The sequence below is a fragment of the Stigmatopora argus genome, chromosome 6, assembly GCF_051989625.1.
Source record: "Stigmatopora argus isolate UIUO_Sarg chromosome 6, RoL_Sarg_1.0, whole genome shotgun sequence".
Classification (NCBI taxonomy): Eukaryota; Metazoa; Chordata; class Actinopteri; order Syngnathiformes; family Syngnathidae; genus Stigmatopora; species Stigmatopora argus.
In genome coordinates, this window is record NC_135392.1 from 8,510,557 (window position 1) to 8,537,067 (window position 26,511).

Here is a 26,511-nt window from a genome sequence, read left to right on the forward strand (position 1 = left end):
TCATACCTTCTGACATGATCCCATGTGCTATTTAGAAAAATCCGCAATGTCCTTTGGTTAAAAATGAGGTCATAATAAATGCTACTCTCTCATTTACACCCAACATGTAATGGATACTTGCAAATAGTTGTGGCAGACAACAATGTAGTTGCAACTCAGTGCTTTGACTTATGGCTCTCTTAATCTTCTAAGACCCAAACTCTTGCAAGGCATGCACTTTTATTTTCTCTTTGATATTTAGGCTGTAATTAGGCTTGAAATGAGTGTAAAAACCAAGAATTATCTTTTTTCATGATGTCATTTCTGAGAAAAATGATGTCCACATCATAAGTGGATGTCAGGCCCTTGTAGTCCAAAATTTAACACAACCAAAAACGTGATGTCCACACATGTGGATGCCAGGTCAGAGGAGGTTAAACGTACCTCCTTTTATTTTGCTATACAGTTTATTATGCTGTAGGTTGCAGGAAGCTTTCCCCATGGCTAGAAAAACTAAATAAACGGTTGCTCATTGTGCAGGGTTCGACAACTGGTCTTCATTAGAATTTGAATCACTGGTGAGCAGTCACGGATTTACTTGCCAGTCAAATACGCAGACACAAAATAACCATTATGGAAATTCGAATAATCTGTTTGATCTTATTAGCAAGTTGGCTGAAAGGCTGAGCAAGGCTTGTTTATATACAGAAGGTGTTTAGTTTGACAGTAAATGCCAACTTGAATTGGTATTAACCATTTTCTAAAAATATGGGTACGGCTCAGCTGAAGATTGGTATGGCAATGTTATTGGCTAAACAAATCTTGAAAAAAATTGGATCAGAACTAAAAAATAAATTAGGGACACCACTATGCACCATCAATCAATGTCATTGCCTAAAATATTAGAGATTGAGATCACATGCAATTGTTTCCACTGTTCAAGGTCATTGTTTTTGTCTACATTATAATGCCTTTGCTCCATTTCTCGAGGCCACTTTCAACATGTTACAACATTAAAACGATGCTTGCTTGCATCAGGTTGGGCTCATACAATTTAATGGGAATTCTTCATTGTAAAAGGTGACCGAAGCGGGTTGGAATGTTTGAATTTGGGTAGTTTTCCTCTTTATTGGGGTGACGGGCTTCTTGGCTCTGGCTGTTGTGTCATTTTAGAAAAGCAGCTTGAGAGTCAGTGTTCTACCTTGCCCAGTGTTGCAGCACCTCTTATACACCCACTCCCAGCAGGTCTTAACTTGTGCAACCTTTGTGTTTTTGCATGACTGAGTATGCATGGAAATGTATTGAAGTTATGGTGAGCATCTGTAACACACATTTCTTTGTTTTGTCCGTTTTGTCAACCTGTTAGTAAGTAAGTCCTCATTCAAAACTGAAAGAAGATTCAGGACAAATTCATACACCATTACAAAATACCTTGTCTATAATTATGTTCCTTAACAATAGTTTTGTGTGTGCCTGTGTGTGTTTTTGAAAAGGGACACACAACATTTCATTGTTTGCCGTCATACCTGTTGTTGAATGTTGTCTAACCTGCCAGGTGGCCGATAATCATATCATCTCATCGTTTTCGGAAGCTAAGCCACAGTAGTTGGGATCATTCTGGTAAATAAATGTACAGAAGGGCTTTCTTAAGCAGAAGGGTATTCTAGTATTTCTCAAAGCAGAACAACCGTGGAAGATGATGTCGTGTCGTTTCCCCAAGGATTTCTTTTGCCTCGTCTAGAGTGGTTGCTATGGTTACTTGCAAGAAAAAAAAAAAGCACGAGTGGTCACAATCTGTCTGTGTGTATTCATTTAAAAAGCTTGTTATAGGTGGCCAAAAGCTTCAATGAGTAAACAAAAGAAGAACCTTTATTTTTATAAATCTGTTATTTATTAAAATGCAAAAAAATGTTTTGTATGATCATATTGATTGAGCTTCATTAGATTTTTCCAAATTATTTTTATTGCTTTTGTAAATAAACTACATTGCGGAATATTCTTCCCATTATCCTTAGCATCTTTATTAAATTCTATATAATTGAAATTGTTAAGGAGAATCGTTAATAATCGTCGAAGTGAGAATGCTGTAGCAGATAAAGGGGTGAAGTCCTTTTGACTGAAATTAATTTGATGGAAAATCTGTCGAGTATGTACTATGAATAAATCACGAAAGGGGATTCATAACTTGCTTAAAAAATGTTGGAAGTGCTGCGCTGCCACCCCGCATTTACTTTCCCGACATGACTTTAAAAGCTCGTATGTATTTATTGGCAGATTAAAGTGCCCTCTCAAAGCTCTGGATACGAGTCTGGTGCCGTGCTTTTGTATAAAAGTCTGGATTACTTCCTGCACCATTATTTTTAATCCTGCATATCATCTCTTCACCTGTCTGAGATAAAGCTGTACAGTATTGGGCCAACTGGCTAAAATATGGCAATGCAGTGACCCAAGTGAGAGACTTAGAAAGTTGTCTGCCACCAAAGTGCTGGAATCTGCAAAGTATCACAGGAAAAAGTGACATAAGAATAAAGTCGTTTTTCCACACAATGTACTCGTCTGCTTAAAAGTATTTCAGAGGGAAAAAAAACCCACTTTCAAATCCCCCATTGACCTCTAGAACCTCGCTCGAAATAGACATCCACAAACATTAAGAAGGATTCAGACCACTCACATTAAATTTGCTTAGTCCTAACTCTAGGATGTATTCTTGCACAAACATGCTTTCACAGGAAAACGTCATCACGTTGACCTAGAATCATCCAACTGCTCATATCTATATGATAAAGATAATTTGACAATGCACAGCTTTGTTTAAGAATTCTGCATTTTCTATAAATTGCTTCCCCATAAATCTAATAAATACCATCAATGAAACATCGGATATAATCTCCAGGGATTTGCATCACGGAGATGTATGTAGATTTTCCTTTGACAGTATAGTGAGGTCAAGCAATTACATTTTTTTACTTAGTCCCTTTTATGATTACAATGCCTTGTGTTTGTGTGTGTATTTCATATGGCTTTGCTTTTACCCCGATTATGTTGATCTAATCTGACCTCGAATGAATTTTGATTTTGTCTTAAAGCGGGCGGCCCGAGTGGTTAGCGTGTCGGCCTCACAGTTCTGGGGTCAAAGGTTCGATCCAGGGTGAGTCCTCAATCTGAGGAAAATGTTCTTCCTGGGCTTCTGAGGGTTTTCTCTGGGTACTCCAGTTTCCTCCCACATTTCCAAAAACATGCATGGTAGGCTGGTTGAACACTCTAAATTCCCTGAGGTATGAGTGTGAGCATGAATGGTTGTGCATTTCCTCTTCCAAGAAGAGTGCTAACTGTCTTTGAGCCAATGGAGAGGAGCTTATAGACTCTATTGTCTTCCATTTGCCCTTTCTGAAGAATTTAATTCCTGGTGTCCCTTTGGACAAATAGTGCACATTGTTTTTTATTCGCTTGTGAAATCATGCTATCTGTTCACAAAGAGCTTTGTTATGATGACTAATAAAGCTCCACCTCTTGAATGAAAGTAACTTTTGAATTAGCAGTCAAACTCTAGAACTCTCATCACATTTTAGTGGCATAAGTGCTTGGAAAATATCAAGAAGCTCCCTGGCACCAGAGCACATCAATGTGTCTTTGGCTATGCGTGTAAAAAGGCAGAAGCTTCCACACTCAACTACATGAACCATTTCTGCTAGTTCAAAGACTTGTTGAGATGTTGTTTCACAGTGGAGGTCTGACTGAGTTCCAGCGTTTGTTCTGACAGGTTCCCTTCACACTCACAGTTATATAAGTGTCTGACTACACCTTTGTGAAATGAATGTTCTCCTCTGACTGTTGCACAACCATGTGTGCAAAGTAACTGAATTGGAAATCAGGATGCTGCCTGAAATAGGTTAAGGAGCACTAAATTTTCACTCATCTTATTTGCTGCTTACTAAACCATTAATTACTGCTTATATTTCACTAGTTTAAAATATTTGCTGAGAATTGAGATATGCAGTCATGTGTCAACATTATGTATGGTGTAGATTTGATTTTCAGTACAACGTTACTCTCCAAATTAAGGGTTTTATTGATGTGTTAGAAAAACGTGCATAAGTTACCGCTAAATGTTTGAGATGTTTCTTTTTATTCTAAAATGTGACTCTGCTGGCTCTATGTTACTGACCACACATTGATCTATTGGCCTTCTTATCAGGCAAAGTACATTTTACATTGTTTTTTTGTTTGTTTGTATAGTGTGTTTCTTTAAATGCATTGTTTAGTGTTGCCAGATTTAAGTTGATTTTCCTAATCTTTTATACTTGTGATTTTCTTGACAAAATTTTTCATTGGTTAGTTGGGACACAATTAACGTTGATTAGCAATTATTCTAATGATGACCGGCAATCGGTCCTTTGTGTAGTCCGCGTTTCGCCCAAAATTCACCCCCAGCGTGACCCTAAACAAAATAACCAATATACTGGCGAAAACTGGTAAATTGATCTATTGCGTATGGTCAGAAATATGAACAAAACAGTAAACGAATTGCCCTGTCTGACTGAACGCACAATTAACGATTCCTTGTGCCATGGATGATCTGAATAAATTTTGTCGCATAGTCTTTCCATGCGCGTGGGACACACATTAGCTTTACATCAGTCCAGCACGTGGGCACTTCATGAATCCACGACGAAGCAGCTTTGCTGCCACTCAGCTGCACGTGCTGCTGCGGGGATTTAGTGTAGAGGCCATATATGAAATAGGATTATAAGCAACCACACTCTGATTAAATCAACTGGATAGTCAACACACAACATGAAAGCTCACTCACAGTCACCTTCACATTAAGCAATTGAGTTTCATGTGTATGTATAAACAGTTTTTTTCCCCACAAATAAATTGATGTTGCCTTTAAAGTTAAATTTGTTCTGTGACCACGCTTGTTATGGTATTAATTTGACCTCAAATTAACATTCCCCAATAACAATAAGTAGCATTTGTTGCCCTCAGTTTAATGTAAATGTGCTTACCACACCATGTGTTTTTTGGGGCTGAATTGCAATATTTAGTTTCCAATACAATCGGTGGTCCTTCTCTTTCACTCATCATAATGTGTGCGTCTTTTTTAAAACCTTAAATAATCCAACTTGGCATGCTGCTTCACGGTGGAGCTGTGTCCTGTGAAGTGCATTGATTTACTAATCCCACAACCCTCATCCCCCCACACATAGTGAACAAACAGAGGTGTATTGCACCTCATTTTCTACGTTATGCATTTACTGCACTAGTTTGTGAAAGTATTTTTTTTTTACATATGGCCCATCCAGCTTGGGGGGGGGGGGATACCAGTTATTATGCATTGTTTTCATATTGTTTTTGTTTACTTGGTTGTCAACTGACTGGCTGAAGAAACATTTCCAGTTTTTTTTTTTAATTTCAGCAGCATTTTCGACCTTTGTATTTAAAAAAAAAAAAACCCTGTTTTTTTTTCTGCTGAAGCCGCAGGCACTATCTAACCCTTGTACCCCCCAACCCCATTTACCATTGAGATCTCACTTCCCAGTATGTCATAAAATGGCAGGCAGTCACCAGCAGTCAGCGTGGAGTTTTTGGAATGAATCTGTGCTGGCCAGGCCTCAACACTGATTGTCACACGTTAGGCCATGCATGAATAAACCCTCTCAGGACTTTACGAGAATGTACACATGTGGGATGCTAAGAAAACTGAGACTCGTGTATGTTTTTCACACTTTTAAACTCAACCTAGGTCACATAGGGGTTATATATTTATAAAACTCAGGTGATTTTCAAGAGTTTAAGGTTAAGAAGTCAAAGTCAAGCTAACCCTGCAAATACAAGGTACAACACGGAACATCTAATATGTACTCAAATCCAAACAAAAGGGAGATTTTTGTCCAATAGAACAGCCTACTTTTTGATGAACTGTTTTTTTTTGGTGTGGTCAACTTTTTTTAAATCTTCGAGTTGCATTTAAAACTTCCTTACTTATCGTATCAGTTTGGATTCAGACAAATAGTAAGCGTTATGGAATAAGTCCTGTGACAAACCCATTTGTTGAGGTCAGAAACACATATTTTTGTGGTTTTTTTGGTTGCCTCAACCACTAACGTGATTGAAGTGCGTCTTTGTCTGCTCTCAAGCCTGAAATCATCTGGTGTCATTTAAGTTTCCTCCACTTAAAAAGGACAATCTCACACTAGTCATTGATCGCTCTTGTTCTTCTGTCATCATCTTTATACAGCATATCTCACACAAATGCTGTTGTGTGTTCACCTCCTTGATGTGATTTGGAGAAAGGCTTTGAATCATCAGGGATTGATTAGATGACTTCCTCTTGTGGAGCAACTGTGATGTGAATGCTTGTAAAAATTGCTTGCAACTCTAAAAGTGTGTGACAGGAAATGAAGGCTGCTAGTCTAGATGAAGATGACAGCTGTATTATTGATGGTCAGATACAGATCGTGTCTTGAGACAAAGTTGAGACTGGGAGATTTACTTTTACTTGCAGGCGTCTCACATCTGGAATCCGCTGGATCGATCTCGAATTTGGAATATAGTTCAATAGATTTATTGGCGCTCTGCTGTTTGGTTCGGAACGCTGTGGCTTTCCTCACATCTCTATTTTCCTTTTTATTGCTCTTGTCTCATGTTGTAACCTATTTTGTTTCTCTCCTTCCCTCCATGTTGACGGCTGTGCGGTGAAAGCAAAGCACTTAAAGCCTGACTAACATTCTCTTCAGTAAACATGTTCCTCCCTTGGTTTGAATTCCTGATCATTCCTTAGTGTGTCATCATTGATCATGCTTCCCAGCAGCTCTGACCCTCTCACTGATCCCAAAAGCAGCGTGGCGCCGAAACCACGAGTGTGATTGACAACATGAAAAGAGCTGATTTTACTTTCAGAGACTGCCGAATTGCCTTGTCATGTTTCTTTTTACTACATTCTCCAGCTTGCATCTTTGCCCCAGACTTCTGTGGAATTCCTTGTAACCGAATGAAAACATTCCTTCCTATGTGCCATCTCAGCAGTCCCACACTTCCTTGGTTCCATCCTCATCACCCCTGCTCCTTTTTCACATGGGAGGGCACATCTTCATTCTTTAATCTTAACCCAATGGGAAAATCGAACCAGCCGAGGCAGAGTGACTGTCTTGAGTACAGTGAGGAAGTATTATAATATTGCTTTGGCATGTGCATGCAGAGTCACAGTGGGAAACCCAATGATCCAGATGTAGCTGGGTGAACGCGGAGGTTGTGTAAGAGAGATTTTGGGCCGCAGTGGAACAAGATTAAAATTCACAGCTGTGTCAAACAAGCAAAAGTTTCACGGTAACTGCTAAAGGAAGTTGACTTCGGTCAAAAGAGCAAGAGTTTACAGTTGCTGTGTAGTGACGTTCATTGTATTTGCATCAACTTGTTCAAGAAGTCGAATCATGTTTCAAAATCAGCTTAGTTTTTTAAAGTTACTTCTAGATTTTATTAATTAACTTGTAATTAGATTAGATAACTTTATTCATCCCGTATTCGGGAAATTTCATTGTCACAGTAGAAAGAGGGTGAGAAAAGACATTTTAGACATAAATAGATAATAAATAAATATATAAATAAATAAGTGTGTTGCTGATATGTATATATATATATATACACACACACATATACATATATAAAATAATAATAATTGTACAAGCTGCTGCATTTCAGAATAGTTTTGACCCCATATTCATTTTTCTATAGCGTTGCTTTCGTCATCAATAGAATTTCAGGATTGTGTAAGCTGCAGTTAAAATGAGTAGTTGGCCCATTTACTGTAACATCATGTCTTGTGTTAGAACAGCTGATCCTCGCCGTCTAAACAAGAACACATAGCAAAGAGCACGCCAAACCAGAGGATTTGAGAGACTTTGAGAGCAAACACGATTTGAAAATGTTGTCGAGATCGATTCCAAATGTAAGGAGATTCAGATATAAAACGGATAATAATCTCCTCCCAAAACTCTTTAACCCAATTTACGAACAAGTTCAGAGCTTGGGTTGATTTGACTTTTTCCTCTGCATATAATTTGTTCCCTGTACATCCCAACATGAAAATGTTGCACAATGTCCATATCTCCAGAAATAAATGACTAAATGATTGACACACATAGGTAGATTTCTACATTGAATGGTTTATTGCCCCATGCTTCTAACAATACTATGCACAGTCTTAGACCAGGCCCAGTATTCACTTAGTAATTTATATTTCTGACAGACAAGAATTCTTTGTATCTGTTATTGAACTCTCAGAAGAAGTCTTCTGAGTCTTTATTCGCCGGCATTACCTCGTGCTTAACTCCTGTTCACAATGTCCTTTGGTTTTCTGGAACAAAGGTATCTCCAACTAATTTAACTTAATTACATTAGTGAACTCCGAACTCAACACATAACTTTAAAATCAACAATCCACATTTGCTACTGATGATGAATAACATCCGGTATTAAAAGTCGGACTGTATGTGTCCCTCGACTGTAACGTCATACATTCCATTTGTATGTTCCGGGCCGTAGTTCGTGCATAGTTTTGTTCTCAGACCACCCTGTTTGTCTTGTAAATCTGTCGCGTTATTCTGTCGACCCCTTGACCTTCCCAATTCACAGTAACATGTGTCTCTCAACCCAGCATCATGCTAGTCTTAATTACTGTGCAGATTAGGGCTGCCATGATTTTTTGATAATCACCTAGTTGCCCCTAAGTTTGTAAATCACCAATTTTGAAATGATAGAATACAATTTTGATTCTGTAGACAACAATAGGATATTTGACGTAACAACATATCTGCTATGACTCCATTCAAGGTCATTTGATTGATTGAACATTACATTATTGAGACAGTTAACACAGTAATTTCTCCTAAAGCAATAAAAAATGTTGTTTTTGACAATTTTATTGCTGAAACATTCCATACATTTGAATGAAAGTCATTCTTTTTAACAAAACAGCATTTTTACAAAATGATGATGCTCATCAATGTTTTGCATTGTTGTATTTAACCAATCGTTTCATCCATCCAGATTGATTTATCATTACATGCCTAGTCACTAATTATGTTGGAAATGAGTTTAGTATGTAAAAAGATCAGGCTTAAAGGACTCGTAATATCATACTCAGTGTCACAGAAGGTAATCTGCTTGGGATGAATTAGTAAGGCAGACCGACCCAAATGGACCATTCTCCTCTCAGCAAAGCATTGCAAACCACTGTTGTAGTGTAAATGTTTATATCCGTCCCGATTTGTGTGCTTTAGAAAAGCCCTGCGCGACCATTGTGTGTGGCCGCTACAGCAGATTTCACTTCCTTGAAGAAACACTCACAAGATAAGGCAACGTGCGTGCATGCATTTTTCATTGAACTAGCCGTCAAACTTTTTAACATGTCACCCTTTACAATCTCATTCATCAAAGAAAACCTTTCATCTAAGAGGATATGCGTCATTTCTCTTTTTACGTCAGATTTCTTATAAATAAACCATCCATTTCATTCACGTTTTGCAGGCTGCATGCAAAAGGGAGTCATATGACACACAAAATGTTCTTTTTTTCTTTTTATTTGTGCGTTTTGAATATCAGTAGTTTAAGAGTTGGCTCAGAAAGGCTCCAAAAGTTAGAAAATGGAATGCTTTGAATAAAAATGAATGAATATGACTTTATTGTATTCACCAAACTGTAAAAGAGGGATAGTGAAAAAAACGTAGGAGTATAATTGGTACGTTACATGATTCAGTGAACATTATATCAACAATAGCTCCATTTACCTTTCTAATTTGGCACACAATTAGATTTGTACATCTTAGCATTGAAAGCAGATCGTGTTCTTACAAAACCCCACAAAAATACATTTTGCATCATGTAAATGTGATACTTCCTGTTACCATTTGGGTTTGAACAGATGCTTTGCCTGATTCCAAATTTATGCACTTGATCACCATCGCTCAGTTATTCAGCTGACAACTGTGGCGTTTTAGTTTTCTTTTTACGTATGTGCAGACAAGTCCGTGCTGCTTTCAGGATTCCAGTTTCTCTTTCTGCCTTTATGCTCAAGGCATGTGGGGGTGTAATACAGAGATGGCTTAGTCATCAATTTGGCGTCAACACTGTGTGCTGTGAACATTTTCTATGCCAGAAATCAACACATTTATCAGAAGAAAATACACTTGAACTCACATGTGTCAAAGTGGCGGCCCGGGGGCCAAATCTGGCCCGCCGCATCATTTTGTTTGGCCCGGGAAAGTAAATCATGAGTGCCGACTTTCTGTTTTAGGATCAAATTAAAATGAAGAGTATAGATGTATATTAAATTTCCTGATTTTCCCCCTTTTAAATCAATAATTGTAATTTTTTAATCTATTTTTTCTGTGTTTTTGGTTCAAAAATTATTTTGTAAAATCTAAAAAAATATATAAAAAAAGCTAAAATAAACATTGTTTTAGATCTATAAAAACTGAATATTCAGGGCTTTTAATCCAGTTTTTTTTTAACATCAATTCTACAACAACAATGGATATGATTCATCACAACTGCAAATGATTATAATTGTAGTCATTTTTATCCAGCTCATATATAAGCATATTTTCTTCAAATGTGTTTTTTTTGTAAGATGCAGTTATTGTTGATACAAACTTCATATATTTCCATTGTTACTGGCTAATCGTTTGCTATTAATGTGGTTGTCTGGACTTCCTGTGAGGCTCCATCTCAGGCCAAAACAACCCACATATTTTGTGATAAGAAGCTGTCAGCTGGCTGTGGGCGGGATGGATGCTAAGACCACAGAAATAAATTATTGGGGGAATAGGAGCGAGCAGTTTACACTACAGGAGGTCTTCTTCTTCCTCTTCGATTCTCATGCCGCCTGCGTCAGTGTGCATTTGGCTTGATGCTCAATGGCCACAGGGAGCCAAGTGAAGGTTACAGAGGTGGAGCTTTGACATTCGACTAGTGTACATACCAGTACATTTTCTCAAGTACTGTAAGCCACCAGATACATTTTGGGCATTAGTGCTTTAGTTCTTTTTTTCCTACTAATTAGGCGTGTCTTTATTATAGTTATTTTTGCTTCAGTGCGCTCCATTTTTGCCATTCTTACTTTATGACAGATTAATCAACAAACAGTTCCACATAATCAGTGACTTGTTTTTGTTGTTTCCGCACCCACTAGTTCCGGTTGCCGTTTTTGGTTGGATGATTGTTGACTCCAGAGGATTACAAAGAAGTTCACAAACAAGTAATTCAAATGCTTGAAGAATATATGCCACTTCCTGCTGCATTGAGTCGGTGACTCTCCTCAAACTAAAACTTGGCAGCTTGAATTCTACTGAGAAAAACCTTTTAAGAGACTCCCAAGTTCTTGCTGTCATTTGAATAAACTCTGTTTTGATCTGCTTTACCAGAGTCACAGTCCTAGCATCATTCGTTTTTCATCTCCTTTTACCCGAATAAAGACGTGGGCAGTCATTCACCAAACGTGGTGAGCGAGGATGTGAGTTCGCATTCCTTTTGTGTGTGTGTGAGTGCAGCGTGATCCAACATGATCAAGCCCTTGAGCTGTATATGGTAGCAAACCAACAACAACAAAAAAACAGCCGTCAGTTAAAGTGCTCCAAATTAGCAATGGGCATTTCACAAAATGCACTAGTAAGTAAATACGCATAAAATGCGGTCTATAAATTGAATAGATTTGCAATATTGATGAGATGCTCTGCTACACTAAAGTAAAATGTGAAAATTATTGTCTTTGTAATTGGTGAAAGCACTACATTGACTAAACACCTATTTTATAATGTACTAATAATTCATTAAAAAAACAGGCTTTAGTGTTGATGCCACTCTCAATACAACTACAAATCCAAAAGAAAAAAATTACTCATCGTTTTCCCCCAGGAATTAGATGAGACTATTTTCTTGTACAAATCATTAAATTCACAAAATAACTTAAATTGAAGATTATTTTTCTTACTTGTGAATACTAGCACAGACACTAGCAGTAATTCATATTTCCTGGTTGGTCCAATAATAATATAACTCACTAAAATAGGAAATGTGGAAATACCCTTGCAGTAATACCGAAATGAGTTTCCCAGTGTGCCTTCAAAAAAGTATTCATGTCGATATTTAAACATCAATTGACTGGCTGTACTACTTTGTTAACCATACATTTGGGAGCATCTGGAGTTGAAGGTCGCATGCTTATACACACTCGACGAGAGTTGAGTTATGCAGATCATTTTCAGTGTAATTTCATGACTCCCTGGAGTTTTTCTGACTCACATGTTGACAGCACATAATGGAACTCATGTCAGACTTTTCCCCAGTTAAATCTCATCCCTCCTGTCTTGGCATTGAAAGCAAATGTTTCATTTTCCGACAAACTGGTGCCACATGGTTTGTCATACCGTCAAAGTATGTTTGAGAGGGATAACTTGTGTCTGCTTCAAACTCGTAGGCCTTCTCGCACACTTCCTGTAGCCCTGTCCTCTGGAAATCATGACGTTTCCATTTCCCGATGTCCTTTGGCAAAAAAAGTTAAACATTGAGTTCATAGAAAGTGCAGCAGATGAACTGTCTTCACACAGTATGTTCGCAGTAATTCTTTATTTAGTCATGTTAGCGCATCATTAACAGTGTTCATAAATTATCCATTGACAGATCATGTTTACATTACACGATCCATTGTAGATGGCATGCTGATGAACAACAGTGAAACTATGATTCAAATTCTTTTTATTTGACAGATCAGCTCATTTAAATTTTCAGTAGAACGGCACAATGTATTTAAAAAATATTGGCATTGCGCTAGTGTCGTGAAGTATGTGTATCGCAAACCTATGCAATAGGTTAATAATACATGCAGCTAAAGTTTTGCATGCCTTTCTAAATGTTTTTGTTGTTAATTTGAGTTGGACCAATCAGAATTGTCCTCAAATACCTGTTGTTTTGTTTTTTAATCTTAGTTTTAAGGTCAAACTCAAGTTTAAATGCCATAGAATAGTTTAGCGCCACTTTTTATTTTGATCAGAACACATATAACCTTATTATTATCCATATTAAAAACACATTTTTGTTGATAAATTTGCTTTGTGTCCGAATGTTTTAATTTACACTCATGGATCTGGCGCCAAACTAGATTAACTGGTCTTTTGATTGTAGGTCACAGGCATTCAATGTTGTTTTTTGGCCTTGCCACGTACTATATTTCTTCAGATTCTTGATGTTATTATGGAACGTAGATGATGAAATCTTTAAATTTCCTCACACATTTGCTCACAAAGAGATGAACCTCGCCCTATCTTTTCTTTGTGAATAACTGAGCAATTCAGAGTAGTTCATTTTGTAAGCAATCATGGCTTCCACCTGTTACCCATAAGGCCATTCTCCTCTGGGAATGTTGCAAACAGGTGTTTGATGAGCATTCCTCAACTCTCTCACTCTTCTTTGTTACCCATTCAAGCCTTTTTGGGGACATTTTGCAGCCATAAAACTCTAAGTTAATAATTGTTTGCTAAGAGCAATAGTTAATCAATTACAACAAGTATATTATTTTTGTAGTGCAGTTAATTTAATATCTGTTTAACATCAATTTGCAAATCACTTCATTCTGTTTTTATTTGTTTGACACAATTTCAATGGAGTTGGAGTTGTAACCGGCAGTTACTGAGGTTAGTTGAATTATCATTTTATTGCTTTATTTCAAAATGTTATGTTTGCACCCATGAGAAAACTGTGCTTAACGTGTAAAAATTAAATATGTCTAAGGACATGTGAAACATGTTTTTATTGCTGTTGAGGGAGAGAGTATAATGTTCATTAGATAATGTTGGTTGAAACAGAAACTTTACCACCATCCGCTCATATGTCTTAACGTATTTGTTTGATATGCAGGGTATGGTGTATAGATAATGTTGGTTGAACCTCAAATTGTACCGCTGTTGTTTTCATTCTGGTTTGGGCCTTCCTGGCAGGAGTTTGCATCTTTTCCCTTGTGCGGGTTCTCTCGTCTGAACAACATTCATTTTAGGGTAATTGAGCGCTTGATGAATATGAACGTGAGTATGAATGGTCGTTTGTCGACTGTGATTTGCTAGTGACCAGTCCTGCATCCATTCTGCCCCTGGTCCAATTTAGATGTTGGCTCCAGTTCGACGCTGACCAGAATGGGAATAAAGTTACATAGGAAAATGGATGACTTCCGTTGTATCGTCTTTAGTTGTTGAAACAGTTAGATGCTTTTTTTTCATGTAAAGAGTGTGATGCTTGTTTTGTTTATAGAGCCAGGGTTGGTGGGCACGTGGGGGGGGGGAGCAGTGAAGGCCCCCTTGTAAGCCTCGCATAAGATACCAGTGTTTGCCTTAACTAGCCAATGGTGCAAATAGGCAGGGTGTTAAGGCGGGTGCGTGTTTAAAATGTGAGGATGCTTTATTAAAGCCTCTTTTGATGAAGACTGAGCTTATTTGTGAGCTCTTTACTGGTGTGCTGATTGTGCATTGACCTCACAAATGGTCCAATTAAATGCACAGATGAGTTTCTTGTTCTACTCCATTGTCAATCGCGTACACAGATACACTTATATATTCTCTATCAGCAGAATTTACAGTAATAAAATTGATGACGCTCAGACAAAGAACAATGAATCAGGTCGGTATTCAATATTTAAAATGTACTTAAATGTAACTAATCTGTTTTCAACGTGTTGCTGATGCTTTACAATTGAGATTTTTCACACACAAATGCAACAATGTTTATATATGAAGACATTCTATAGTTTGCAGAACAAAGAAAGAAGAGTTAAGATTCTGACACTGTCCCCATGCTAAAAAACACTTTCATCCATCTATTATCAGCAAACAAAGCAACTAGGCTATGGACCGTTGCACTTGAAAGCAAGTGTATTTTAGGGACTAAAATTATTTCAGACCTTGGGAGATTATTTTCACAATTATTTTAGGCAGTCGTTTCAATGTTGAAATGAATTCAAAGAACATCAGCTACCACCATGACTTGATTTAGGTTTGTTTTGATTTTTTTGTAAAGAAAGAAGCAATGTAACCTTAATCTGACCTTGTTAGGTATTGTATTACTTTATGAAATCCCACATACCTTACAATACTGCAAGCTTTGGGGAGTGGCGGAGAGATACCCAAGTGGAATCACATCAGACAAAGAGAAATTTGGTCAGTTAAAAAAGCGTGAGTAATGCTGATGCTTGTTACCATGGTGATTTGGGTCAATGAACGGTTGCCATGGTTGCCTCCCTTCTTGGAATTCTGAGATGGGGAGATTTTGACATGTGTGCCGTCTGAACTTGTGGGTGGAGGATGATGAAAGTGTGTAATTATAAATGAGTTTGTCTATCTGTGTGTATGTGCACATGCATGTGTACTTTATGAATGTGGTCTAAGACAGAGAGTACATGATTCCCAATTTTTCATTTTAATCCCGATATGACATTATTCACAAAAGGATGAAAGATCAGAAAAGGTTTTTGTTTTCAGTTTTTTTTTCTTTATGCAGTTAATTAGGCTTGGCAATCATATTTTCATATCTAGCAACTCTTTGATACTCTGACGCATGAAAACCTTGCAGATATCAACGTCTCTCTGCGAATGCCACATTCACTATATGTGAAGCAAATACTGCTATATTCTAATTTAATTGTAATTTCCTTGGCTTGGGCAGGTAAATGGAATATTCTTAACAGTTACAATGAGAAAACCATGCCAGATGAAGACGTCAATCAGAATGCAACATGTGTAGAGTCGGTTAACTTAAGTTGGTTTGAATAAAAGTGAATGTAATTGCATTTGGATTCATTTTAAAACATAAAATAAAATAAAAAAACACATCCTCATGCCTTCCTATGGGTGTGCCAATAACAAATTTGCTTAACCTTGGTTTTGAAACTATATTTCATAGTTTTTGGGCTTGTGTCAGGCTCTATGTATCTTCATCTTGGATTTAACTCTGAAAGATCTTTCATTTATCTTGATATCATTAAGTTTTGGTCTGAGGCTCGGATCATTTGTGGTCTTGAACACATTCCATTTGATAGTCTGAAATTTATGAGGCAGATGTACAAAAGCTTTCTCTGAAATTCTACCCTAATGTTTGCTCTAAAAGTTGTTTCGGCTGAAAGTAATTCTATATTGTGGCTCAGCAGTCGGCTGATCTGTCAGATTGTGCTCCTGGTCCATTTGTTTTCCTGTCTGTGAGTTTGAGAAGGATTGCAATTGCAATCCATTCACCTGATATCTTTAAAAAAAGAAATATAGGTCACTGCCCATCATAGCTTGATCTGCTGAGTCAGATCACAAATTCTGACAGATTAAAAAAACAGGGATTACACTGTCCATCCAACTGTTAAAACTACAGTGAGTCATATCAATACAAAAACATCTGCATGTACACAACTGTACTTGTATTTTACACCAGATCCAAATACTGCATTTTTGTGTCGACAAAGTCTCCTCATACGCTGGCCTTCCTTAGTCACATGTGCGCACTCTGTCAATGTGTAATAGAAACAAACCATTTCATCTCATGTCTTGGCTGCTGATGTCCTGTTGCATGTGACTATTCTTGCCTCTGGGCTTAAGCTTGACTGGTATCAGAGGCCCTGTTTTTCCTGCTGCCCCTGTCCCTCTAGTCCTTGAACTGATGCCGATGTAGATAGGATGCCATGTGACACATCGAGTGTGCATGGCACGGCGGACTTCGAGATGTATGAGTGTGTGCACTAACGTGAAGAGATGCAAGAAGATTTCCACGCAAGCATCATGCAGACTGGGCACACATAAGGAGTGGCAGGACCAGAATAGGCTATGAAGGCTTGTTGAGCCTGTGATTCTGCACGTGGCGTAAGGGCATGTGAGGCTCCCCTCCCCCATTGCCGATGATGTTAGACTCTACTATATGTTACCACTGGCAACAAGCATGTGCCCATCCCCCCTTCTGACTGGGCCGGTCGACTGCATCATCATCATCATTGTTAGATGCTTCAGGTTATTCCTCATATGTCCACAAACACGTGGGAGCTTTTAAAGTGATCACAATATTTGGTACACCTACATACTGGCGCTGTCCAATTCATCAGCTTTGTATTTCTTCTGTTTGAGAATTATCTCTGTAAAAAGAAAAAAAGAAAAGAATAAATATCAGGTTGCATTCTAATAGGCAGCAAGAATGGGTATGGATGGTCTCAACTCTATATTTTGACATCAAACCGGTCTGTATGATGAGAAAGAAAGAAATTAAGTGTTGAAGACAACTAGGAAAAATACAGAACATATCAATAAATTAATCAACTTTGACTTGATTTTCATTACGTTATGTCTGTTTATTTTCCAGAGATTCTACCCGATTTTTATCCAATGAATAGCCAATTTTACTTGTCTTTTTTTTTTAGACATCCTTAATTCTGTGTGGTCAATGTAACTGGGGCATGGTATGTATTTCAGTAGAAAGGGATTATAAAAAAAAAAGAGATTGATGTTGTAAAAACAAATTTTCACATAGGTTTATTTAATGCATGACCTTTTTAGCTTTAACCATAATCCTTCAATCAGTTTTTCTCGTTATTTGAATCTCATGTCTTTTGTGGATATTTAGTATGTATACACAAATGCACACACACACACACACACACACACACACACACACACACACACACACACACACACACACACACACACACATTCACAAACAGTCAAATATTGACTGATGACAAAATGAACTTTACAGCCTTGAGCATCTTGTTGAACACAAATTACAGTCCCCAAAGCTCTATTTTGTACTTAACCTCAGTGGGGATGACAACCTTCTTAGTGTACTTATAGTTAATTCCATGTGCTTGTGCGTACACATGTTGATCCGTTGAAGCTGGAACAAAAACCATATTGAGAAATGTCTGCCTTGGTTTCATCGTTAAGATGTCGGCTGCCACCTCCAGCGCACGTTTCATTGACACTGTGCCGTGCGTGATAGTACTTGATTTAATGAGCTTATCCCCCACACCCAATAGCTGTTTGACATTGGGCTTGTTTGCTGAAAGCTAAAGGCATCACCACCATGCGGATGTGTTTGATTTATTGCTGGAGTGAAGAGTAGCAAATGAGAGTTTATTTAATGGTAGACTTCACTCTGCATGTCAGCAACAGTAGTCAAGTGTAACAATGTACACAGGCATCTGCATGGACACAAGCCTCTGGTAAAGACCACACACATGCTTATGCTACTGTTGTTCTTGGGCAAATTGGATAAACACATTGTTTTTTTTTTTCCTTCTGAGTGAGCCTTTGCTACTTTTAAGCATTGCAATAATGGTCCAGGCACAGAGAGGTGTTCTGTCAATGTTTTTCCTCAGAGCAGGTGTGAGGATTCAAGCTTTCGTGTTGTCTGATTGATTATGAACAGAGCAAGATATTGGAAATGAGTTTTAGCTGCAAATGTGGCTTAACTTGTTGTTTTCTTTGAATGGGGGCGTTTTTCCGTTCAAGAGAGGTGTAGATGAGGGTGGGCTTGGAATTTAATGGTGAGGTCATGACCATCCTCAAGGGTCCTGGTGTTATGACGAGCTTGTTCCAGCAGCTTATGAAGCAGGGTGGGGCGCTTGACGTTGCATGGAAAGGATCCAATAAACTTTGGCTGATGTCAATGTGGAATTCACACGAGTCATAAAGATTTTACATCTTGAGTTGCGTTGATACTATTGGAGTTTTTTGTTTTGTCTTTGAGACCTTTGTTGTGTGTGTGTCATTATCTGATAAGATAAAAAATCGAAACCCAGATGATTTATCGCACTGGTATTGTCCTTGAAATACTAGATTGGAATGCTTACTTTGTGTACTGAACCAAGGAGATATATCTTCACATGATGTCATTCATTTTGCTACAGTGCCATTCTCACTAATATTCATCAGTGGGATTCATGCTCAAGTTTGTACAAATGTGTGGTGTCTCGTTGCATCTTAAAATACAGAAGGGTTGAAATACTACCAAAGTTGAGCTGTTGACTAAAACAGAAAAGAGTACAGTTATAAGGTAGATTGGCAGTGTTATGCATCTTAAACTGTTGTTGCTACTACTTTCATAGATGGATGGCAAAGTGATGATATTGCCATTTTGGAATCGGTAACATTTATAAATAAAGTACGTACTGAGACGTAAGCTCTCAAACATGGGTCAAATTTTCAAATATATTTTTAGGGCTTGACGTCACAAATGTTCTTTTGGATCAACTAATAAAAAATTAAAAAGAACCAGAAGTCACTCTTCAAAGTTTTATAGAACCTCATTTGAGAAGAGTGGAAACATAAAAAAGTCAACATTTCAGTCTATTTCACTACCTATTGACCTATTGTATAATTTTGACACTTATAGATGTGCCTTTATGTCTATAATTATTTTAGTAACTTTGCCTTTTATTGTTTCAGGGCCGGCATTGACGATGTGGAAACGGATGTGGTGGAGATCGAGGCGAAGCTGGACAAGGTACAGAATGATTTTTAAAAAAAAAATACTGTATAGGATTACTAATACAAATAGATTTTTCTCTGACTGAATCATAATGTCTTGCTGGAGAATTCCATCAGCTTCTAGCTGATGTGCAAGCTAATTGGTTTTCTTTGTCCTTGTCGATTAAAACCAGATGGACACTGCTCTGTCCAATTGCTGTGTGCGCAGCTAAAAAAAAAAGAAAAAGCACAGACCAATGTTTGGAGTGTTGTGGAGAAGCATTTCTGTTGCCTGTTGTTGCTTCATTGCCGATCCTGACTATGTCAGCCATTTGATAATATGTCAACACAATGGCTGCTTAATGTACAGATTTCTAGCTATCATCCATCTATGGTGAATTGGTTCAAAGTCAACTTGACATGCAGAATCAATTTCTGAATGGGTTATTTTATTTTTCTTTAATGCAAAGTTTTTCAACCACTGTGTGCACTGGAAAATCATCCACTTTTTCTTAATTGAAGAAACAGTGACTGCAATGGAGACGCTAACTGGACTATAGACAGAATTCTGACCTGAATGAAGGCTCAAGTACGAGTGGCGGTCAAAAGAGAGTAAAGACGGTCTCCTCATAAAAGTCTTCGTTGTGAGCCAATATAGCGAAAGCTATCATTCATTTCGATTTCATTTACAATTCAACGATACAACATCCAATACAAGTAGGCTCAGCTGAGTGAATAAAATTATAAGATGTTTTTTTATTTCTCTTTGTTTGATTCCTATTCAATGTAACTTTATATTGATAAAATTAGATACAGAGATACCGTTTAATTTATTTGCTGCCTGTTTTCCTTAGGTGTTTTTTTAATGAAAAAAGAAGTGTGCTGTTGTCCTAAAAAGGCTGAAAAAAACACTGCTGTAATGTAATTTAGGGCTCTATGTAAAGTCAAAGTGCACAGCTAATTGTCCTCTGGGAGTCTCAGAGCTGACGTAATGTCTCTCTGGATAAACTAATAGATTTGCAGCGTCAGACTGCATTAACTTGAGTAGAATAGATTACATCCTGACCCTGTTCTCTTGATAATTTATTGTGATGCAAAGACCGGAGTGCTAAAATGCTTTATTTGTATATATTTTTATATTCTTTTATGTTTAATTAATAACAAAATATCGACCCTGGTGGGCATATTTTGATATGGTAAGTAACATTTTTCTTGGAATTTTCCTATTCCATTGTTGGAATTGTTGTCAAAGAACACAACCAATACTGTTTTATTTGAGCATATGTAGCAATCCGACTCCTATGTGGACCCCTGTGGTTCTTTCAGCCCATTTGTTGACAAGCTGACACATATAGTGTGCCTGTAATGGCCATGTTGAGACCCTGGGGGCTCAGGGAGCACACTATGAGATCACATTCTCCCCCAGCAATCACCTCACCAGAGCAGGCCAGGAATCACTGTTGCATGGATTCAAACATAAACACATGACAATGTACATATAATATAAATGATTTGTGTCTAATGTGCATGTTACTCATGTATATCCATGCAAGAGGTAATTAGGCATTCCAACATACTATGTGGTATTTTACTATGTCTGTCCAATCCAAAGTAAACAATATTCTCTGGAAGCATCCCCCAAACTACAGCACAGTATATCACATTTCATTATGCTTACAAGCATTTTGCACTCAATTAGATGATTTAACGTTTTATTTACCCGCTTTATGCGTAGCTCTTATGTTCTTACCAATATTTTTTTCCGTGCGCTTAAGACTGTCATTCTGGTGCATCATATTACTCGCAAAGTGCCAATGCATAGTTCACACTCCATTCCTGAGCTGTCTGCACCCCATAATTAATATGTTTACACTGTCAAAAACAATTTCTTACTTTGCAATTTAGCATAAGGTATTACATTTATTTAACCCCCTGCATTCCTAGTTTGGAATTACCTAATCAACAGACTTTTTTCTAGCCTTTCCTTAAAAAGACAACGTTTATCCGTATTATTTTTATAGTGCTTGTTAATGTTGTCAAAGGGAGGGAACTACAGGAATATATATTACCACATTTTTTCATAAAAATTTCTCAAGGCAATCAATCATGTCTTTGTTTTTAACTAAAATTATTATTGGGACAGACAGAATTGTGAAATATTTTTTTTAGAACCAAACCATCTCTACAAAGATGCTCTGTTTACTTTGTTTACAAACTCAGTCATACCTGAACCTCACTTGTAAATCCTATTTCGGTTTGTAAGACAAACCACAACATTGACAAATATTGCTCGTAAATTTAAATATTAAAAATTGCCGCTCTCATAAATCAAGGACCCCCCTATACCTCTTAAGAATGTAAACCAGGTATGAACAAATTAGTGTGTTACGGTCATACAACAGAAGAGTAACTTTCGTTAGCTTGTCACCAGCATCTGTACTAACAGATGTGTTTTCTGTGTGACTGACCTCCAATCTACTGCGGCTTTGTTTGATTTATGTAATCACTGTAGCTATTAATACCTCTGTGTTGTATTTTGTAAAGCATGAGAATTTTGAAATAGAACATGCCCTCAATGGTTTATTTAAGTGTCCATTTTTGTATTTGCTCCCCTTAGCTGGTGAAGCTGTGCAGCGGTATGATCGACGCCGGCAGGACCTACGTCAGCGCCAACAAGCTTTTTGTTAACGGCATCAAGGACCTGTCGCAGCAATGCAAGAAAGAGGAAATGATATCGGTGAGTGAGTCTGTTGTCATGTCTAACACAAACGTACAAATGTAGGTCAGAGTCACCTTCTCCTAGAACCATCAGTCTGGCTCTCATAAGGGCAAATCAACGGTTCCCCTCATGAATCAAACAAGTAGAGCTGTACAAACAATGTTGTCTAGACGGGGAGACGTCCAGCTTTAGTAAGCGGGACTTGCGACCGCATACAGTTTTGAAGATGTTTGTGCTTACGTGGCCATATGCTACATAATGAAAAAAGATGGAGCCTTTGTTTTGGGAAAACATTCGGGAGTATAAGGGCGTTCCCTAACTGACTTTAGCCGTTTTCTCCACTGTGGCTATTAAATGAAATATACCTGCTTTATTGCATGTGTGCAGGATTGCCTTGAAAAGTGTGGAGAAAGTCTCCAGGAGATCGTCAACTATCACATGGTAAGAAACGGATACTTTACACAGTGTTATGTCAGCATTAATCTACTCCCCGACAGAATTATAAACACGGAAGCTCAATTTGTGTCCGGGCCTCAAAAGGGCATCCAATGCAAGGGGGCAAAATACATCTGCTCTTGTCATGTCAAAATGACAAAGAAATTCACATTGCAAAACTCTATACAAAATTAAGGGAGTAATAGTATTTTATAAGTTGCGTATGCTAAAGTGCATAATCACAAGAATTATAGATACTTAAGGTGTGCTGCAAAACCAACATATTTTTATATTGGCGGACCAACTAAATATGCAGATTAGTTCCAATTGTGGGGTGTTTTAATATTATTAATAGTTTTTTTTAAATCCCATGGACTATTCTATTTTATAGTGACAATGTTCAGTCCGTGAGGGCTTCATTTTTTTGTAAAGTGTTGAAGAAGATTTGTAAACTCAAAACCCCCACTTTTTAGCAAGTGGGAGTAACAATAAAATAATGTTTGTACTACTGTCCATTGTCCCAGGGGATGTGGCTTCCCTTTGACGCAATCGTTTTCACTCTATAGGGGTCAATCCTGTTTGTCCCCTGTAAGCTTTTCAAATCAACTCAATGTGTGCTCAACACAAGAGGATCTATCAACTCAGTTTGATTTAATTGCTCTTTCTTTTTGGTGTAACATTGGATTCAATTGGGTTGGTGGTCTTAGAATTACCTCGTTTTGTTCTCTGCGTGTATGTGTCGTCTCCGTGCCATCTTCAGGCCTCACTCTAACTTTCCTGTAATCCTAAAATCACATCATCACTGGTTATAGACTATGCTAAACCCTTAACATTTAACCCCTCAACTGCAGCCAGCAGATCTCTGCAATTCAGTTTTGCCAAGTCAAAAAGAACATATGTGCCATTGCATTCTTCCAATCATCAATGCAAACGCAGCATCCTCAATGAAAAATGTCACTAATGTACATTGATAAGTATGGGGTTTCTACATTTTTCTTTTTCCCTCTTCAGTTCTATCCCCCGCCCCTGTTTTTGTAGACTTTTTGGAATATTTTTGACTGTAAGAAGAGTGACTTAGTGTGATCCAGATGGCCGACTTTGCGGGCTTATACTTCTTGCCCTTTACTGTAGTCATTTGGAAACTGACCAAATTTGCGCCAAACTTTATGAATTTGAATCGTTTTGTAGTGCATCCAAACATGTGGTATTTGCTTACCCACAGCTGTTCTATATTCTTGGACTGCCGCTTGACGTTCGCAATAGCAAGCAGGGAGGGTCTTTGAACGTGACATTAGTGCTACGAGGCAACACGAGTAGACATGATGATATGTGGGGGTCACGCCCAGCAGGGCACCATAATCCAAAGCAGGTTTGGGTGGAACTTTTGGATCACCAGTATTCCTTCTAAATTTGTGTGATGGAGCTGCTTTAGATTTCACTGAGTGGCCTGGCAAATTTACCACCATGGAAAGTACCAAGCATTCCGAGCTCAGCACTAATTGTCCTATAACTGGAATTTAACTTGTTATATGCCCAGACAAGAGAATAATAACCAATTTGCTGACGTTTGTAAGAGAAACAGGAAAAGTTAGTCATGGTAGTCTAACACATCATACAAAAATGGGTGTTATTCAGTGTAAACAAGAGGTTGTTTTGTCCACATTTAAAACTGCCCTTACAAAACTGATATTGTCAACTTGTTTACTAATCTCACAGTGTCCTGTAATGCTGTGTTCCCACACTCCCAACGTCATTACTGCAGTTGATTTTTTTTTATAGTTTTCCGAATGATTTAGCTCAATTAATGTTGATTTAGAATCCGGCTGTTGTCCATGGCATTTTACAGAGCCAATGTTGGTCCAAAAGCAACTTGTAGGGGAAAAAGTTTACTCTTAAATAAAATCACTTGGAGTTTTTAATGATACATTTATTTCCAAATGACCTTAAAAATTTTAAGACAGTAAATTGCAGTTATAGCAAAAACAATGAATACATTCTCCAACCACGATATACAACATTCAAATGCCACACAAGTGGACTGCAGCCTGTATATAGATAATAATCTTCCAATTTGACTGAGACTTTTATTAGACTTGTATTACTTAAACAAAATGGTTGTATAGGTGATTTTGATATACTTGGAGTCCCTTTTGTGAAAATACAATTTGGTGAACAACAAACATCTGTTACTTATTTGACCATTTCTCACTCACACAAAGAGGCATTACACAAGTTGGAAATATCCCGTGTGCACCATTGTTTTGTTTTTTTTTTTTTGTCACCACCCTTGAAATATGTAAGTATGCTGTTACCAAAGGGATACAAGTTTCTACAGCCATCTTGTGGTAAACAGAGGGAATTCCAACTTGAGCTACCCAATGAGATGTTGACTGATGATGCCAAGGCAATAGTTAACGCATATGGAATTCCCCTGGCTTATGATAATAATGATTATTTCTATCTCTCCCTTCTTTTTACACAGATTTTGTTTGACCAGGCTCAAAGATCAATCAAGCAGCAGCTTCATGCATTCATAAAAGAGTAAGTGTGGAGTTTGCATGATCATCTTGGGCCTGCGTGGGTTTTGTCCGGGAACTACGATATCCTCCCACTTCCCAAAAACATGCAGGGTAGGCTGGTTGAACACTCCAAATTGCCCCAGGTATGAGTGTGAGCGTGAATGGTTCTCCCTTGATTGTCTGGCCACCAATTCAGGGTATCCCCCACCTGGTGCCCATAGTTAGTTGGGATAGGCTCCTGCACCCCTGGAGAAGATATTTTTCATAAAGCAATTAGGAGGTCTCTATCTCTTTGAGCAAGTGGTTTGATGAGTGTTTTTCGTGAAAGCCTTGTTGGGACGCTCAAATTTCAATTCAAATCATCAAATCAAAAGCCTTCATTGTCATTATACAATAGCGGCGTATAACGAAATTAGTGGTGCTACTCCACAAAGTGCGTGTTTCCCAGTAAAAACATAAATAAGTAATTTAAAAAGTCTGGGCAAGGGAATTCTAAAATATTGCACAATCGAAGATATTGCACATTGTTATTGCATTGTTATAACCAAAGTGTGTCCTGTGTCTCTGCCAGTGACGTGCGCAAGTTCAAGGACACCAAAAAGCAGTTTGATAGGGTCCGAGAGGACATGGAGTTGGCTCAGGTGAAGAACGCCCAGGCCCCCAGGAACAAGGTCCACGAGGCGGAAGAGGCCACGCAGGCTCTTGTCCTCAGCCGCAAAGCCTTCCGGCACCTGGCCCTGGACTACGTGCTGCAGGTTGGCCTCACACACACTCTTCCACTGAGAAAGAACAATAATACACATAATATACAAGACAAAAGACACACTTTGGGTGGTTAAATAATAAATATGTCTTCAAAGAAAAAATTCACACCGATCACCTTGTCCTTTAATTGGCAGATTAATGTGCTTCAGGCCAAGAAGAAGTTTGAAATCCTAGATGCGGTAAGTAACCTCTGTTTATTTAGCTTAGCTTCACATTTAATGGGAAAGTTTCTGTCACGACAAGGGACAAATTCATGAATGGATCATCTGAAAAGTCACTGCTTCTCTGTCTGTGCAGATGCTGTCCTTCATGCGTGCCCAGTACACTCTTTTCCAACAAGGCTTCCACATTCTAGATGAGATTGACCCCTATATGAAAAAGCTGGCTGCCCAGGTGAGGAAGACCAAAAATAGAAAAGAAAAGACTTTCAACTAAGGTTTCATTGTAGTCAGAGATTCTGCTGGTTTTTTGTGCTTTCATTTCCTTATTCCTGCCTCAGTTTTTGTGCTCTACTTTGTGCAGCTGGATCAGCTCGTCATTGATTCTGCAGTGGAGAAGAGGGAGTTGGAGCACAAACATGCCCTCATTCAGCAAAGAGTGAGAGAAACATTTATTT

General features: G+C 38.0%; 1 protein-coding gene across 1 annotated transcript in view; it reads left to right on the top strand.

Moving 5' to 3' along the window:
- acap3b (ArfGAP with coiled-coil, ankyrin repeat and PH domains 3b) overlaps positions 1 to 26,511 on the top strand; it is a 42,876-nt gene that overhangs the window by 1,199 nt on the left and 15,166 nt on the right. The window contains exons 2-9 of the mRNA XM_077603674.1: positions 19,437 to 19,494; positions 22,075 to 22,194; positions 22,564 to 22,617; positions 25,094 to 25,152; positions 25,702 to 25,885; positions 26,030 to 26,074; positions 26,193 to 26,288; positions 26,418 to 26,492. Coding sequence (XP_077459800.1) covers positions 19,437 to 19,494; positions 22,075 to 22,194; positions 22,564 to 22,617; positions 25,094 to 25,152; positions 25,702 to 25,885; positions 26,030 to 26,074; positions 26,193 to 26,288; positions 26,418 to 26,492 — 691 coding nt within the window. The remainder of the gene's footprint in view (positions 1 to 19,436; positions 19,495 to 22,074; positions 22,195 to 22,563; positions 22,618 to 25,093; positions 25,153 to 25,701; positions 25,886 to 26,029; positions 26,075 to 26,192; positions 26,289 to 26,417; positions 26,493 to 26,511) is intronic.